The following is a 19,385-nucleotide window of genomic DNA, read 5'->3' as shown; positions in this document are numbered from 1 at the left end:
TTTCAACCAAATGTGTCATTCCTTTGACACTTGTTTCGGGCAACCCAACTAACATGTCAAAAATAGGTCAGATTTGGTCCAACACACTCGCCATTCCATTAGCATTTTTATACTAACAGAACATATGGACATTTTTCCCAACAAATTTTTCGAAACATATCCGACCATTGGAATGAGTCGAAGTTGAGATAGGTTGGAGATGGTGGATGTTATAAAACACAGTGGACTTGGACTCGGAGGTTTCAGTCCCTCTGACACAGCAAGATGTTTTCTTTTCATTCTGTGTTAAGTTTGTTAAGCTGAGATGTGGCCTGAGAATTACACTCACATGTTCTATTTTTTAAGGGAGAAAATATCGACCTCTTGTTACATGTTCCTGGTGAGGACAGGCAGGAAAACAATGTGTGCTCCAGTTTTGGATGTAGTTCCACACAGTAATCTGCTGTGCATGTGCTGACTTGGAAGGTGTATAATAACTTCTACGCATCTGTGAAGTCCATAACTTTTTTTTCTCTGCAAAGCAAAAAATACTTTTTGGTGGCAGCCATATTGGTATTGGTGATCTACAGTGTACTATATGAGCTGACATTTTGCCAAACTGTGACTCTTCTGACTTGCAAAACTAGCTTTAAAATGCAATTCACATGGATTGATCAGTCATTTCCCCTCACTACCAGACTGATCTCCTGAATTAAAGCTTCATGTGCTTTCCTGATTGGGTAAGAAGCTGGGAGACTTTATGAAGTTCATATTCCATCTCATCTTTAATTCCAAACATAAAGCTTAACAGTAACATACGAAGAGTTAACGTTCAGAAAAGGCCATATTTTTAGTGTGCGTGCCCACTGCAAAACATTCATCCTTTTACCTGGTTCTTTAAGCTTATTTGGTGTCTGTGAATAAAATAAATAAAAAAATCACCTTTTTATTTATAGAGAGCTTTTCAAGGTGCTCCAAAACATGCTGTATATATTATAATAAAACCATACTAAAAGGACACATAAAAAGCACGATGATGCATGAGTGATGCATCTTCACACACCCACCAAGCATTCACTGAATTACTGCTAGTCTCAGTCGGAGGCCATTTATGGTAATTAAATGTGAAACATTTTTCACAGCATTCACAGATCTTATTTTGTGGAAAGCTGGAGGAGGGATTATGTGTTCTAATTCTGGTGACACTTAATTCCAGTATTCAAATATTACACCAACTGGCCTGGTTGAGGCGCAAAAATTAATTGCGTTAAGAGTAAAAACTTCATGTGTAGTGATTTAAATAATTAATAAACGCAATAACAAAAACTAAAGATGGTATTTTGTTTTTCTTGTGAAAAGCCATACTATTAACCTACTTAAAATTCAAATGCAGAGAGCAGAATATTCATGTGATGTGAGGGGAGATGCCAGACTGATGTTACTACTACTAGTAAAGTTAGGTTGCTAGGATACCATAGCAGGCTGGAGTAAAATGGAGGGGGGGGGGGTCAGATGCTACTGCCACTGAATGCTTATTAGACAGCTAGGAAGAAGAGAATGTGGCAGAAGGAAGTGGGAAAAGATACAAATGGGAAGATGAACAAGAGGAACGATGGAAAAAAAGACACTCAAAGGAACAGCAGTGGATGGAGAGAGGAAGAGGGAGGAGGGATGTGAAGATTCCCCCTGACAGTGAAACAGAGCATAGGTGAGAGAGGAAGGAGTGAACAGTGAAAATGTGTGTGTGTGTGTGTGTGTATGAGGGTGTGTGGAGGAAAACTCTAGGGAGCGAGGGAGGAAGAGGAATGTAGGAGGAGAAAAGATGAGAGCAACTGTGTATAAGATGGAGAAGATACTGCATACTACACGTACATAAGTATGTGCACACCGGAATACACCCAGTGTGATTACATAATAATATAGTATTAAAGACACTCTTTTAATCACCTAAAATCCTGTTAGCTTGTTGGAGTGCCTCTTTCACATAATCCTTAACTCTACATAGAGGGAAAGCTTTGCAAATGGACACCAACTTGAATCCATAAATCAGCCTTAAGACTCACTTTCCTCTGACATTTATGTGGATTGTGTGCCAACATGGCCAAAAATATCAGTTAATACAGATTAAGGTCTCTCTATCCCTTTCTTTGCTTCCAATGTAACAAGTACAAGTCACAAACGGCTGATTCTGCACGCACATTTTACACGAAAGCAAAGGGCCGTGTTCTATTTGCCCCAAAATGTCCTCATTTTCCTAAACCGTTCACTCACTCTGATGTTGTAAAACTGGAACTGATCCTCACATGTAGGTGAAAGAAAAAGAAAAACAGATTTCAGCACATTCTGCAGTGTTTCGTCACCAGATTCAGCAGTGAGTTCAGCTCCAGTGTTTTTTCTCTCTACAGAGAATGAAGCGGCAGTTGGTTTTTGATGTTGTGTGAATAAATAAATAAATAAAAAAGCTGGAGTAAAGCAAAACCACCAGGAAGTGTCTTGGGTGGCAAAGATAAAAAGAAAACATAAAAGGGACACGAGGAACACAAATTTAGCTACTACTGTATTTCATAAAAAAACATTGACAATAAAAACAGTTAAGACACTAAAAACACTGTTTGTGGGGGGAGGCTTCAGGATGTTGACAGCGTCACAGTCTGCCAAAACTCGAGTGGAGCTGAACCGGATGGGCAGTTGCAGAAGCAGGAAGCTCTCGGTGTAATATGGCAACCACCTGTCACTCAAAGCAGCCACGCCCATAGTTATGCAATTTTTTTGTAAACAAGCTTATTTCTGCTGTGAAGTTGGTCATTTTCACATGGGAGTCTATGGGGAGTGGGGACTGACTCGCTTTTAAAGGCAGCCTCTAGAGGCTGCGACGTGAACTACAACTTTCAACACTTCCGCACTGGCTTCAAGTCTGAACCATGGAGGCACCACTAGTAAAAAGAGGAACGACTGGATGTACCTAATGTGGCCACATAACACTAACAGCAAAAACATAATGTTAACATTTAGTATACAGTGATGTATGGAAACACATGGTGATGCAGCCTTTGATAATGCATGCTGATGATGAAGTAGCTTAACACACGTAAATGTAACATTATGGTCAAATCACATACAGTAACAATACATAATATGTTCACAATATAAGCCACACTGGTCAATTCTGTTGTCTGTTTACATTCATAAATAAGTACGTTTCGTCAGACTTTCATTACACTCAGTGAATGTTGCTGTCTTCTGAAATGCCACACAGCTCTGTATCATCACAAAACATGGGCACATTTTTTTTTTGAGAGGAATGCAAACATTCGGGGTGTCCAAAAACAATAACTCAAAGACAAACTAGGCCGTTGGCTCCCACTCTTTATGACTGCTGTCCCCCATTTCTTATGCAGTAAGTTTGACACTGAATGTCAGATTGATGATGACAACGCTCTGCACATGTGTATTGGTGAAAAACAATGGGATTTAGGGTTAGATTTAAGTCTTTTCAGCCTGGTAGTCTGAAGGTAGCCTAGGTTTCTAAATGTTATGTTACAGTAGCACACAGTAATGCATGGAAACCTTTAGCCATGTACATTAGTTTGCAGTAATACCAGATGTGTGATGAACTTTTAATAACTACTGGTGAATCTGACCTATTTCTTTTAAGTTTAGAAATTAGAAACTTTAAAATCAAAACTATTTAGTTTAGGTTTAGGAAAGAAACATAGCCTAAGTTAAAATGGACCCTTTAAAGACAATCTACCCATCGCCAGTGAACCTTTTATATGCACTTATTCACTCTTCCACAAGAGGGCACATAACAATGTGAAATTTGTCAATTTGGTAAAAATCTACAAGTAAAAAGTATCCGAGGCTGTCCTAAGTTAGACAGACTGACAGACTGATCTACATCATCGTTTCTGTACAGTATTGTGTCAAAAAGAAAAGTGTGAAAGCGATGCAGTGCATGAAAGATACAGACAAGAGTGGCAGAGAGACAGAGAAATGCAGAGACAGAGGCGGAGAGAGGGCGAACTGAGCAGAGAAGCAGCATGCTTCTAACCTGAGGGCAGAGCAGAGTGTGATATTCCCATGGCTACTATTGTGATAGACACTGAAACCAAACCAGACAGCAGGCTGCTTAACACTCTGCATCAGGCCCTCTTTAAAATGACAAAATACAGCCCTGCCGAGAGGATGGATAGGGCGCGCACGCACGCATGCATGCACGCACGCACACACACACACAGGCATAGAAACAGGACAGAACATGTACACTCACACACTTGCACTCACAGACTCCTCTTCGCAGTTACAGCTCTGAATCCAAAATGAGGATAAATATTTGATAAGAAACGCCTAGTGAGCTGAATTTGCAGACAAATCACGTCGCTCTTCGTGTCCGTGGAAAAAAAGAACACACCACACTCTTTAATCAATTAAGTCAAATACAGTGTAGTTTCTCATGAACATTTAGGTGATTCAATTCAATACATCAATCAACCAGTTGTTGGAATGCTGCATAACTGCAAGTTTGGATTTCACTGTATTTTTTTTTAAATGTTCTGAAGGTGTATCTGAAGGTGAATTGTCCATGTTCTTTCTCCTATTAGTCATTTCCAGTGGTGGAGGAAGTACTGAAGCTTGGTACTTCAGTAAAACTACAATTACCCAGCAAAATATATACTTAAGTAAAAGTAGAAGTGCTATCAACAATCCTACTTAAGTAAAAGTCTTAAGTACTTTTAAATGTACTTAAAGTATTCAAAGTAAAAGTACTCACACACTGAATATATATGATTGATTTCCATTGCAAAGGATCTGAACAGGTTAAAATAATCAAAGTAAAATGGAGCATGTGTAGTTAATGTCCATGTTGAGTCCAGAAGCAGCTGTGGACAGGTCTGTGTGTCATGAGGCAGGCTGTGGGCATCAAGTGAAGGCTGCTGATGACAAACAGGCATTCAGCATGTTTACTGTGTCAGTGTTCCTGCTGTAGATTCATGTGATGATTCATGTTAATCAGACATTCATGGATGGACCTGTGTTAGCAGACAGCAGCTAACTAGTTAGCTCACTGAGCCAGAGCACCGGCATCATGACTGAGGCTCATTATAGAAACACAGCTGCAGCGTGACACCACCTCCATGCAGAGTCTGACCTTACATCAGTCCAGCACTGTGTTCATCACATGGAACAAGGAACTACAGACACTGGAGACATGTAGTGGAGGAGAAAGTCCAGGTAACAGCTGCAGCATGGAGTCAGAGGAGAAAGTATGGACTATTATTTTTACTTAAATATAATTTTTACTTAAGTGCATACAAATTTACTTAAATACAGTAACGAAGTACAAATACTTAGTTACTTTCCACCACTGGTCATTTCTGGTGCTAACAGTGAGCATCATGTTGAGAAAACCACAGCCACTGGAAGGGAAACAGTGGGGCAAGCATCTGAACCCATAGCACCTTTTAGCCATATTTAGTTCTATGCCAGCTGACAGAATCGACGAGGAAGCCCCTTCATAAAAGTCTACGGAGAATGATGTATTGTAGACAGGACTTTTCACTGTCTCCATGGTAACCACCTTGGTACAGACTGAAATATTCCGATTTACCAAATGGAGTGTGGTTAATTTTCATAATATCCTAATGACTGTGGTCATCCTCTGACTTTTCCCTCTGCAGCAACGTTGACATTTTTGGCTCAGATTGAAACGATACAAAAACGATAAATCGATCAATGGTTGAAATGCTCTAATTTTGTCAATGAAAATGAAAAACACAAGCGGCGTTTACCAGTAAAGACGCTGCTTTTGTACATCGCCTTGGTATCTTGCCATCAGAGTGAAATGCCTTCACCCAAACATGTAAGCTGAACTTGGATGTATTATTTACTTTACTGGCTATCTGAACCAGCACACTCTGACAGCCGATCAGCTTTTCTCCACAACAGAATAAATAGCAGCTCCAGCCTGAGGCATGTCACAGGTTCACTGGTATGCAGAGCTTCACTGATATAAGCATCGCATCTCAGTCTGTTTAAAATAACACAGTGTATTATCTAATTTACCGTATATCATGTTATATCATGCTATAAAACTTATGCTAATGACACCCAGGTTTTGTTTTGTAACAACTCTGAGTGTGACTCAACCAGCTCTGGAGCAATCAGTTACATAATGTGGCTTTTCCGTTGGGTTTGTATAGGTATAGCCTTGCAGGCCAGCAGTGCTCACCTGGTGTAATAGAACATGCTTATGTAACCCAGACAAAACTTGCTGCTGCTTTGATATATAGGAGCAGATGTGGCCAGGAGCTAAGAGCAGCAGTCTTGCAGGCAGTTTTTGTTTCCATTGCTTATTTTTCATTTTCTATTATTACAGAGTTCTCCGAGTTTTGTACCCTGGGCCCTCTTAGAACAATGTATCTGAAGATCAAAGAAGGAAGCTCCTAACACACCTTCACCAATGCACCAAGATACCGTTCAGCTCCATTTTTAATACTTCAATTCCCAGCAGGTTTGTGTCTACACTTAATATCTGAAGCTGGATTTTGGATTTCTTTATCAACCTTCTCTTGAGGTCTGGTTGATGAGTCGTCCGTCCTGAATCCTGACTTGAAGGAGAAACCACAGGGTTGTGTACCGGGACACCTTCTGTGAAGTAGTCTGGGACTTTTATTTTACCTCCTTACTGGTGCACCTTATTGATGTCTCAACAACAAGTTCAGTACAGATTAGGAAGGTTCCAGAAATCCAATCTGTTAAAAGTTCTCACTTCAATCAAAAGTGGGAATAAACAGGTTTGATCTCTGAAGATTATTTTCTCGGTGTGTTTGCGAGTGACAGAGAGAAATGTGTCTGGCCTTTTGCACACTTTGCACGCTTTTAAAAAAATAAAATAAATTGGAACACTTCTTTGTAGCTTTTTGACCTGACCTGTATGAACCTGTGATATTTTCCATGAATTACTGGACCCACAGGTCAATCGGCAATCCAGCAAGCTATGGGTCAACCCACACATCACAACCTGTTCTGCACCAATATACACACTGTACTTATCACTGACAGTTTGTATCGGGTACCAAGGCCAAACCGTCACTTTAAACTGCTTTAACTGTAAAACTAAAAGTGAATAAAATTTGAGTTCACCTGAGTGTAGCTGTTTGGATGTAGACCCTGAGTTGATAAATAAAGTCAAAACCCTTTCACACTGAAGACAAAATCCAGATGTTTGTGGGTTTTTTTGAATGTGAAAGGGGGTCTACATCTTACCTGGGTTAAGTACACAAGTTCCACAATTATTAAACATACAACAGGATTTATTTTTGTTCAACAAGGTTTCCTCTGTAATCCAGCTTATGCTCGCATCTACATACCACCCGAAGTACACTGAGTCTCATTTCAGGTGACCCCAAAGGAAATAATATCATCTCTTTTTTTTGATAATTCTTTGTTAATTAATGAATTTGCGTTCTCCACCCCATTACAGTATTTATTACTACAGTGTTAAATTTTGAACATGAAACAAACAAACACCCAGCATCGCTTCCTTCATGACATACAACATCACAGCAAACTTAAACAATCCAACAAGCTAGTGGCCAGTTGTGTGTTTTTTTTTAATTCATGACATTCAACCATAACATGCACCCATGTTTATGAATTCAAATTATGAGTGTTGTAAAAGTGTCTTTTACCTGAATGGATCTCTTCGTCAGTTCTGATCGGCAGGTGGGTGGAGCAAAAAGGTTAAAAACAGCACCCTGAAATATTTTTGAGTTGTTGAGTATAGGTGGTTCTATTACATACTGCTAGTATGAAGAAATTCAAATAATAAATAATATATACTTTTATAAGGATGCAGATGAACTGATTTTGTAATTTTACAAGAATATTGCAAAAACATCTTTAAAGCTGTAGTGCAGAACCAAACTAATTCACACAACAGCCGGTACAGTGCTGCTTGTAAGTTCTCTGTGGAATATTTCTACATAAATATGACCCAAAACATCAGCTGATCGTCCTGTCTTACTTAGACAACAGAGTCTGTGTCGTGTGTTTGTGTAAGTGTCGAAGGACATTTCTGAGGACCTCATTCACAATTCACAACAATTGTTGATGCTAATTAGGCTGGAAAATGTTATACAACCATCTGTAAAGAGTTTAGACTCCACAAATCCACAGACTGACAGACAGACTGTGTACAAACGGAGGAAATTCACTGATAGCTGTACTCCAAAAACAAAGGTTACCAAGGAACTCAGGGTCGCCTTTGAACAGTTAAAGGCCTCTCTCACATCGGCTGATGTTAATGTTCATGAATCCACCATCAGGAGAACACTGAATAACCACCATGTGCTATCTGCAATTTGCTACAGCTCACATGGACAAACAAGAGGGCTGCTGGGAAAAATGTGTGGATGAAACCAGAAAAGAATTATTTGTCTTAAATGAGAAGTCTGATATTGGGAGAAAGAATGACAGTGCATTCCAGTATATGAACATATTGATCTGTTAAACACGGTGGTGGTACTATTATATTTGACAAGGAAACTCTCTGAAGACAAAGTGGGTCATGCAGCAAGACAACAACAAATTTGCAAATCATTTTACGAAAAAATAAATACATAAATAAATGTACCTGGACCTGAAGTTCATGTGAGGAAACCTTTAATCAGCCGATGTTTTGGATATATATATATATATATATTTATGCAGAAATATTGAACAGAAATCCAAAGGCTGACAGATGTGTCAGGTGTTGTCACAGCTGCGAAGTTACCAAAAGGTCTATTCAGAGATGTTAAGCAAATGTGTAGTTTTTAATTGTATATTTTTATATGTGTATGTAGGAGTCTGCCCTTTATGTCGCTGTGAAAAGCAGTGACCTGACATGAGATGAACTCAGTCACCACATTTTAATTAAATACCACAAGGATGAGTGAACTTTTTCAAAATCATGCAAAGTGAGTGACCTATCCCTTTCAGATCTCCAGTGACTCCATCTGTTCAGGACTGTAAAATGTCAGACTTGTAGTCTCTCCTTCTGTTTCCACCTCCTCCAGCTATGTAACCTGGAATTCACTCATTCTCTCTGAAAATTACCTTCTTCAGTTACCATTTGATATCAGGAGGACCGGCATATTTTTATGTATCACATCATCACAGCTTAGTGAGTCTTTGTTGCCGGGGGTACGCATCATCAGTGGAAATGTAATAATTCCTCCAGTGAGTGGATGATAGTTTTCATAATTGCCTTCCGAAGCCGGGATTTGAATGTGGACAGGTGATGATCACGGTGTTCAGATAAGAGCCACCCCTCTGAAAACCAGCCAGAAAATGATTGAGCTTTCATACATCCAGCTTTTTGAAGTTCACACAACAAATGAAAAACACAACAGAGCGCAGACATCAGAGTCCTTATGGTCTATTTCACTCAGTAGATAGCTGTGCAGGCCCCATGACTTGTGCTGGACTGTGGATGTGTAGGCGGCCGGCACAGCAGTTAGTTTAGAGTTCAGTTGAGCTCAGCTGACATCAGTTTAGTTAAGCTGTCTTTAGTACAGGGCAGCTCTTGTGCTTTTTCCATTTAGGTCGGCTCGGCAGTGTGAAATAGACTTGAATGATTTTCCCGCCTTCCCTCTCGCTGTGCCGCAGTTTCACTTCACGTCTGTTTTTATCTTTTACTTCAAGAGCCACTGATTCACTGAGAAGAGAAGAGAAGAGAAGAGAAGAGAAGAGAAGAGAAGAGAAGAGAAGAGAAGAGAAGAGAAGAGGAGAGGAGAGAAGAGAGAAGAGAAGAGAGAAGAGGAGAGAGAAGAGGAGAGAAGAGGCCATAATTAGTACCGATGGGCAGAGTATAAGAAAACAGAATGAAAGGTTGCCTCAGGTTTTGGAGGTTGTGAGGCGAAAGAAAGCAAGGGTTAGGGCCTTCAATTCCCAATCTGTTTTAGATGGACATTAACATCGTATTGCAATGCACCAAGGAAAGAGAAGAGAATCTGCTTTTTGATGTGTAATTTTTTAGGAGCTCAAATGAGATGTATATAGTCAGTGGGGGTGCCTGGAGAACAGGGTGTATTCCTAATTTATGCCCAATTTTCTTTTAAAGGAGCTCTTACAGAAAGACTTCAAAAAAATAAAAGACAAAAACAGCCTGTTTTGTGACATGAAAGACGACTCCTGCATATTTAGTTCACACACACACAGACTTCACACTTCATTATCATTAGGCACTGAAGAGGTGCAGATTTTGCAATTAAATCTGCCCCTCAGACTCTAGTGTGAGATGCCTACACATCATTTTGCGTTTTGAAAACAGAACTATTCTCTCATCCTACCAGTATGATTTATTTTGGGTCCAATCAGATGACGTCCATGATTTTAAATCACATAAATTCACATAAATATAAGCCTAACACAGTACCATGCTAGTGTAAATATAAGTGGAGCAGATAACACTGGGGTTCTTTACAGGAGAGCAAATTACGTTGTCCTATTACACGTTTAAATACCCCCCTTTGGACAATGTGTCAGTTCTACCTGTTGGTCTGAATGTCTACTTTGACCTTGACTGCTGGGGTCTCTGTATTACAACAAGCCGATATCAAAGGAAAGCAGAGGCCATGAAATCCATTTGATGCTGCTGAGAGCGCGCTGGGCTCGACTGGATCAATAACAAAGATATTCGGAGCGCACAGGAGAGGCTGTCGGGTGCATTTATTCCTGAAGGATGCAAGGATTCCTGCACTCTCTATGTAATACATCCACACTCATTGTAGCAGGGACCACTGAGTGTTTGGACCATGAGTGGGATCTTGTGGTCAAAGCATGTATGCACAAACATAACCACACAAACAGCTACTGTATGTTTCTTTGTAATTTTTTCTTTTTTTTTTACCACCAACCACAAGCTTCCAGTTTTACATTTGTACAAATAGACAATACAGGTCCACAGAGACATCCTGTTGTTTTCATTTTCATGTGTGTCACCTTTCATTTTGTTCCCAGGAGATACCTCCTCTCTGTTTCATTCGCTATTTTCACATTCTCAACCATGTGTCTGCTACTTTAATGATCAAGCGTGTCTCTGTACTTACAACCACCTTATGCTGACTTTCTGCATTCACTCTAACAAACTAACCAACACCCTCTTTGTTGAACAATTGCACATTAAGGCTTCTCCAAGCGCGTCGAAACACAACAATGTAGATGACGCAGTACATTACACTACAGTGTGCTTCAGGCTTATGTAAGGACAAGATAATAAAACCAGCAAAATCCAGGGATAATGCTTTCTTAGCTATTGTGCAGCAGTACAATACTCCGTCATAATTTGTTCTAAAAGTACTCTATCATGTTGGCTAATTATCACATTTAATGAGATTTTTCATTGCCTTAATTAATGCACACCCTCCTGTCGTCTGGTTCTGAATAGCAACAACAACAAAAAAACTACTTCCTGCATTTCCTCAGTTTTAGATCACTGCAGTCAGTAATAGCTTGAGAGACATCTGCTGTTTCTACAGTAGTTTTATTTGTGTGAGCCAGAACTGTACAAGACCTCTGAAGGTCCCCTGTGGTGTCTGACACCAAGACGCTAAGCAGCAGATCCTGCAGGTTGCTTGTTCTCCTTGGGTAATTCCTACAACATTACAAACCTGATGATCAGACTTTAAAAACACAACTTGTAATAGCCCTGTTTTACTGGAATGTTCCATACATCAGCTGGTGGAAGTGTATGTTTAAACCTCAGTGGAGGATTTTAGCTGTGGACCAAGGCAAGGACTCAAACAATATGAGGGGCCCCTCCAAACAGCAGTCATTACCATTATATTATCAAATAATCTCACACCTGCATTTTAATATTAAACGTAAAAATAATATTTATAACATTTTAAAAAACTAGTTCAACCTGGGGGGCAAAGCCAAACTTCTCCTCTGATGAACACAAACGTCTCTCAGAGATTAACCGCACTTTATGCCGCCAAGCCCCCAGAATAAAAGTCAGATTGTGTTGATGCATGAACACAGCAGGAGACTGTCCAAGGTAAGTGGGCATGCTGATGTCAGTTTGACTGCTATAATGCTTTCCATTCTGTTACATGTAGTACAAAGCTTTTTCATCACAAAAACAGGACTATTGATGTGCCTCACCTCAACCAAAAGTGTTTCTAACAGTAAGAATGTGTCTGCCTCTGACAGGTCTTCCACTACATTTGTGAATAGCACACTACAGCATGCCCTTCCATGCACCATGCATGGAAAGCCTAAGGCGGGTTTATCAGAACAAAGCAGACGATAGATATGACATGAAGTCAGACACCAGATTGGGAGAGCTAGCTAGGATGAAGGTGGGTTGCTAAGCAGCTTTTAAAAGCAGAACAAGGTTATGCAGGTTAAAGTTAAACAGAGCACCTTGTGTGGGTTTTTTAGACAGAGAGGAATCACATCAGCCATAAGCTGTGGTACTAACATTTCAAGCCAACCTTGTCTTTACAGCCTGCTTGAAGGAACACTTTGTGTTATAAAAGTGCTCATTACACCAACTTTGTGGTGCACATATTGTAACTGAGGCTTGGGACACACTTTGAATTTTTCATTAATCAAAACAAACCACAAGCTTCTGAGCATGAGCCCTCCAGATGTCTTATTTATCTACAGTTTGCAAACTGCAATCATTTGTGAAGAGCTGTAATGTGAATCACTGTAAAGCTGCCACTCCTTGTGATCTTTGTCTAAGTGATTCATTGTGTCAGTCACGTCTGAAGCAGAACACCAACCCAACTGACATGGCTGCTTTAATTTTTCAGAGGAGTGCTGACTGAAGCCGAAGTGTGTCTAAAGTCTGAGTGTAACTCCTATAAAAATGTATCTGCCTCATATCTATTGTAAAACATTATGGCATTACAGAGATTAAGTGTCGTCTTCATGGTTATTTATAAGTGAACAAGTGAGATCTGCTTTGGCATTAAGCTCTGATATTATTGATGTCCATCCTTTGTATTACCTCTGTACTGTGGGCGGAGGGCGCGGTTGTTGGGGCAGTCGCGGCCCTGCTTGCTGAAGTTGATGTTAGTTCGGATGCAGCGCTGCAGCAGAGGCTGGGTGGGACGGGTGTTGTCACTCATACTCATGAAGATCTTATAGGGCTCATTCTGGCTGAGGAGGCGCAAGGAGTGCATCTGTGGGATGTACACAGGTTACCAGGTTCCTCCTTTGCCAGTAAATGCAGTAAACATGTTCAACAAGAATAAAATCAAATAGGTTTCATTGATCAAAGTTTTCACAAATGTAAACCTGAATGTATTATTAAAGTCTGTCTGACAGGGGAGATGTTGACCAGGGGGATGCCTAAGAAGCAAAAATTGCAATAGAGAAGGGAACATTTGCAAAGAGGTGGTGGACATGTGAGAATGTAGCACATGAATGTGAGAGCAGGTATTCAGAGTAGATGGTGGGTGGGAGTCGATTACATTGATGAATGCAGGTGAGTGCTGCACATCGACGCTATCTTTTATCTAAGGAGCGCAGATTATATCTGATTTGTAGCACATATATATATATATATATATATATATATATATATATAGAGAGAGAGAGAGAGAGAGTATAGGGTGCTACAAATCAGATATAATCTGCGCTATATATATATATATATATATATCTATATATATATATATATATATATATATATATATATATATATGTAATGTCAAAATAGGAAAACCTTTAATGCTAAAACAGGTGCTTGGGGTATTGTATATATAGTGTCATTACATCGTTTGTCCAGTAGAGTGCACTACAACTTCAATGTAAACAATCGACAAGAATGACATCATTGATGAGTGATCAGCCAATCATCAATGAAGCGGCTGGGATGAGAATCAGCACCTCTGAGTCTGAGGCCATGGATCTCGACTGGAAAAAGTCGGCTTGTTCTCTTCGGGTTAGAGAAGAGCTCCTGCCCCAAGTGGAGGAGTTTGTGTATCACAGGGTCTCGTTCACAAGTGGGAGATTGATAGGTGGATTGGTGCAACTTCTGTCCGTTGTGGTGAAGAAGGAGCTGAGCCAAAAGGCGAAGCTCTCGATTTACCGGCCAATCTACGTTCCTACCCTCACCTATGGTCATGAGCTTTGGGTTGTGACCAAAACAATGAGATCGCGAATACAGGCGGCCGAAATGAGTTTCCTTCGAAGGGTGGCTGGGCGCTCCCTTAGAGATAGGGTGAGGAGCTCGGTAGAGTAGAGCTTCTGCGCCTCCACATCGAGAAGAGCCAGCTGAGCTCGGGTGGGCTTCGGATGCCCCCTGAACTCCCCCTGGGGAGGTGTTTCGGGTATGCCCCACCGGGAGGAGACCCTGGGGAATAGAGACTATGTCTCCCGACTGGCCTGGAAATGCTTAGACTGCTGCCTTCGCAAGCCGGTCCCGAATAACGTCTTGCTCTACGTTGTCGGGGGGCACAAACACTCTCTCTCTCTCTTTGCAGGTCTCAAGACCTGCATACTGACCTGCAGTCTGGCCCCTGATCTCTCCTGTGCTCATCGACTTCACTAGCCCCTGCTGCTCATCTTTACTATCAAATGACTATTCCTACTTATGGACCGACGATATATATAGATATCTATTACAATATAATCACTGTTTCATCTGCTGCATGTTTGCTCTGTACTGTATCATGTTTGTATCATGTTTGCTCCTCTTTCTCTCTCCTTCATCCTCTCTCTCTCTTTCCTCTCTCTCTCTCCTTCATCCTCTCTCTCTCTCTCTCTCTCTCCTTCATCCTCTCTCTCTCTCTCTCTCTCTCTCTCTTTCTCTTTCTCCTTCATCCTCTCTGACTAGCAGCAGGACTGGTTTCCCCTTAAGTTGACGGGTCCTGCCCAAGGTTTCTTCCTCTTAAAGGGAGTGTGTCCTTGCCACAGTGCTCTTAGGGGGGTTCCTGTGAAGCGCTTTGAGACAATGTCTGATTGTAATATGCGCTATATAAATAAAACTGAATTGAATTGAACTGAATTGAATAAGTGGTTGAAGATGGATAACAAACACATGGTGATGACAACTATGAGAAACGATGTCAGACAGTGACATAGAAAGCAAAATCTTTAAAAAACTGGTACCCGTATCAAATTCCAGGTATTCAGTTGAAATGTGAAGGGTATCCAGTCCTAATCACCATGGGAATCCAGCAGCTCCACATGGTAAATGCAGTCATGGATATTTCCAAAATTCAGCATCAAGCACACAAACTCCAGAGCCTGGCTCCACTCCTTTGGTACTTCAGTCATTTGTTTGTATGGGTTCCATATAACATTTCAATGGGTTTTGTTTTTTTCATTGTGTCTATAGATTTTATTTCATAACAAGGCTGTTACAACACTGCCTCTTTTATTCATAGCACAGGGAAAAACAGATGCTTTCAGTTGCAGATTATTAAGTTCTAATTTACAATTCAGAGATGTTTATGTCCCATGCTGATAGAGAAATGAGAAATTGCTTTTCTGCCCCAGTCATCATAATGCATGTGGTTTTTCCCACATATTTACGTATCCTGCTACCATCGCTTACCTGCATCTGTGTCACATAGACTGGCTTGTTGATGAGTATCCACGTGGAAGTCTCATAACAGGGAGGAATGGTGATGGAGCCCTCGTAGGTGATGTAACGTATTGTGTCAGGGTAGAGGTCAGCTATGTTCAGGCCCATCAATAAGAATGCATCATCTAGAGAGATAACAAGAAGGAAGGAGAGAACGTGTGTGACGAATGTTATATTATGGAATACAATAAATGGTATATTGTGCCTGTTTTCAAATACATAGTACCATTTTGTTACTGGGCAGTGCTACTGAAGTTTAGCCTCCCATGACTAGCTGTTTTATTTAGCTACGAGCCTGCTTCAAAAATGTTCTAACATTCATACTGTAAGGTTGGACTTTTTGGGGAAACACGCCTGAAGACCTTTGAATGGGACAGAAGCTGGCAGAGTCTTAACTCTTGAGAAATGACCTTATTTTGGTCACATTTCACATTTTAAAACCATCATTTCTGCCTCCAAATTGTAATTTCCTAAAGTCCCCATAAAGATACACACATGTCTGTGTGTTTAGACCTCTGTGTAAGGATATGAATTTATAAAGTTTGGACCAATTAAAAAGGAATGGTTTGCCTCATAAACAAATGTGTTGCTTATGTGTTCTTTTCTGTAATCAGCGTGAACAAAAAAGAAATGCATTGTAGGGACTACTGGAGACCAACTGCTGATCCCCAAACCTTTCACACAGAAGGTTGAGTTCAGGTTAGTGTACCGGTATGTCTGCAGATTATAGATATACTGTAGGTAAGTAGTGTCTGACACAAACAAGTTCCTGTGTGTGTGTGTGAGAGAGCGAGGTTGAGCTCTGCTATGTTTAGCCCCATTAACAGGGAAGGAATTCTCCAGAGGGTTGTACATCTTCACAGCAGAGTTTGGAAAACAGATTTTGGCAATGTAGCGCTGATTTGTATGCAATTAAGAATGCATTCTGCTGAAGGAAAACATTGGAAACTGCCTGTGTGTGTGTGTGTGGTCCTATTACAGTATTCAGAACAACAGTGTAGTCTACATTATGAGGAGTGAACTGTTGTGTAGCAGGATTAGGAGTTAGAAATAGACTCACTGAGACCTGTGCTGCAGGTTTAAAGATGAGAGAAAAAGCAAAAGACATCCTAAAGAAGAATCAGTGGGCTCTCTTGGTGCCCTGCAGAATTAGCTTGTCTAGAGACAAGAGTGTGTGTGTGTGTGTGTATGTGTCTTACGTTTGTAGTTAATTCTGGTGATGGTGTCTCTATTGAGCATGCGGTTGAGGAAGGCGTTGGAGTTTTCAGAGAGCTGAGGGATGACAAACAGGGAGGAGGATCAAATATTCATCGCAAACAGCAGTACACCCACTCACTCAAACACACACTGCTACCCATGCATCAAAATAATGACAATCCATAATCCAGGTTATGTTTTTAAATCCATCATATGTCATACAGCCACTGAAATATGAGCTAAACTGAAGAAGCCACCTGAAGTGGTGAAACATCTAGAGCCTAGTGGCCTTGAGTTAAACTCTCGGACTTGTTGTTATTATCCTGCTGCAGCAGAGCATGGTCTGCCAGAATGATGTTTGCATACAATATACCAGCTAACACCGTCTTTCCTCCTCTAACAGACATTATGAAAAGGTTCTGCTGAAGCTTTAGAAAGAGATGAGACAAAAAGAGAAGGTGAGGAAGACGAGAGAAGAGAATGTATGTCATGTCTGTTAGACATGACATACAGTAGAAGATAAGTGGATTTCTGACATGCAGACTGGTTGACTAGTTTAAGAATGTTAAGCAAAAAGTTAGTCTAGAGCCCTGTGACGTGCCATCCTCCATTGGTCGAGGTTATTTGGAACTTATTTTGAGTCCTGACACCTCCTTTCCCAAAACTCAGTTTCCATGAAGGCAAACACATACTTTTATAAAGATGGAGACCACAGCAATGCCATGAGGGTTCCTCACAGCTTCGCTGTAGTTGGCGTACAGATCGTGGTTATAATGGATCAGCTGAACCTGAGAAGGAGACAATGACACAAGTTAAACTATAATCAGTTTTGTGATCATTCTCTGGCTATAGAGACAAAACCTTGAGCACTCCATACAGATCCAAAAACTCTACAGACACACAAATCACACCATTTCACAATTTTGGCAGTCAGGTCATCTTTCTTTTTGTGTAAACACAAGTCTTTATCTAATTTAATCCAATTAATTAAAACTGCCCCTCAGTAAAGTTCCTGACCTCTCCGGGAAAGCCCTGTCCGTTGAGAAGGTGCTCCGAACCCTGGGAGTCTTCACTCCCAAAGTGGAGGCGGACCTCTTCCAGCCGGTAGCTGTAACCCAGCGGGCCGCCCGAGATGTTCACCAGGTGGGCTTTGTCTGGCCGCAGGGACACATGCTTCCCTGTATTATACATGGTGCCTCCCATCTACAGAGAATACCAGAGAAAATAACAGAGATGGGTGTTAAGGATGCAAACATTCAGCACAGTATGTTTTAATGACCAAGCACTGTAATATTTAAACATTTTGAACTGTTATGATGTGGGTGTTAATTATTATGATGATGATTTGTTTCCAAGTATTCCACTTTTAACCCCAGAGTGCCTTAATGAGCCACTTTTTTTATTATTTTTTAACATGGGTAATCCCACTGCCCCCAGTACCATGGCCCACTTACAGAACTACACCCGCTTTGTCTGCAGACAAAATGCAGAATAGAAACAGCAACACGTTCCATAACCTCATTTTTTTCCGCCCCCTCCATATTTTTTTTTAAGGAGGCTTTAGTGAGCAGACTTGGTTTAATTATGGAACAAGAGGACAGTTCCACTTCACTTGTTCACTCTGGATATTCATATTAGGCTATGATACGATATATAAGCAGAGCAATGCATGCTGTGAGGACAGACAAATTGTCTTCATGTACTGTAAATAAACAAGGCTTAATTAGAGTTAAAGTTTAATCAATATCTGATGTCTTCAAATCATTTTATAATTAATTCTCATACATCTGAGAAATATGTGGAATTCTGACCCAATTCTGTGTTTAAAGACAATATTCTAAGAAAAAAAGTAATAATAATGCCTAGAAAATCTGATAAAAGGGGAAATCTGAGGCTTAATTATAGTAAGAAGTCACTAAAAAGGCTCAATTCAAAGAAAAAAGTGAAGTGAAAAATCAGAAAGTCAGCCATTCTCCTCCATACATAACACAGTATGTATAATTTAACACTTTTTTCTATGAGGCTTTTGAAAGGCTTAACGGAAAACTGAGCCAAATGACAGAATCCAAGATTCATTTATCCTCATATTCATGTGCCTTTCCTCGCCAGGCTTCAAAATATGCTATCAGAAAACTGTGACTGTCACTGTAGATTCAGATCTAATTTTTCTGTGCCGGGCCTGACTGATGCCTTGTTAACTGTGTCTCTACAGCACCGCTGTGCATTCAGAGCAGGGTGGCTGTCCTTGTGCCATGTTTGGTCGTGTAACAGAACAAATTTCTCTATATTTACTGTGTATGACAAATAAAGTGGATTAAACAGCTTTGCCTGTTGCTCATACAGCCCTGGCTTTGTATGCCGTCAGCTCCTTGTGACGCCCCTGGCAACACATAAACCATTAATGCTCTTTACTCGCGTGCACGCCAACCAAATTCATCATACATATTATATGGCATTGCAGCATTCACATATTCATTACTGCTGATTGCATATAATAAATGTGGAGAAAGCACTCTGCCTCAGTTAATTGTGACGTGCTACTGCTGGGGTAGTATGAAATTAAACAATTACTCACCAGCCTGGAATCTATTCACAGCATAATCCTTATAGAAAAACACGT

General features: G+C 40.5%; 1 protein-coding gene across 2 annotated transcripts in view; it reads right to left on the bottom strand.

Annotated features, from left to right (window-relative positions):
• Nucleotides 1–7,937: 7,937 nt before the first annotated feature.
• LOC114431213 (carbonic anhydrase-related protein 10-like) overlaps nucleotides 7,938–19,385 on the bottom strand; it is a 58,707-nt gene continuing 47,259 nt past the window's right edge. Inside the window, exons 5-10 of one of the 2 annotated variants that reach the window (XM_028398819.1) lie at nucleotides 17,783–17,968; nucleotides 17,458–17,553; nucleotides 16,768–16,840; nucleotides 15,539–15,693; nucleotides 12,983–13,157; nucleotides 7,938–9,679 (exon numbers count right to left, since the gene is read on the bottom strand). In XM_028398819.1, the coding sequence (XP_028254620.1) occupies nucleotides 9,657–9,679; nucleotides 12,983–13,157; nucleotides 15,539–15,693; nucleotides 16,768–16,840; nucleotides 17,458–17,553; nucleotides 17,783–17,968 (708 nt within the window). In that variant the 3' untranslated portion in view covers nucleotides 7,938–9,656. Of the gene's footprint in view, nucleotides 9,680–12,599; nucleotides 13,158–15,538; nucleotides 15,694–16,767; nucleotides 16,841–17,457; nucleotides 17,554–17,782; nucleotides 17,969–19,385 lie in introns of those variants that run through there. The other variant, XM_028398818.1, reaches the window with a different exon arrangement.

Source organism: Parambassis ranga, unplaced genomic scaffold (assembly GCF_900634625.1).
Source record: "Parambassis ranga unplaced genomic scaffold, fParRan2.1 scaffold_61_arrow_ctg1, whole genome shotgun sequence".
In the NCBI taxonomy this organism is placed as follows: domain Eukaryota; kingdom Metazoa; phylum Chordata; class Actinopteri; family Ambassidae; genus Parambassis; species Parambassis ranga.
The sequence above is the reverse complement of the archived record's forward strand: the minus strand, read 5'-3'. Positions and strand labels throughout refer to the sequence as shown.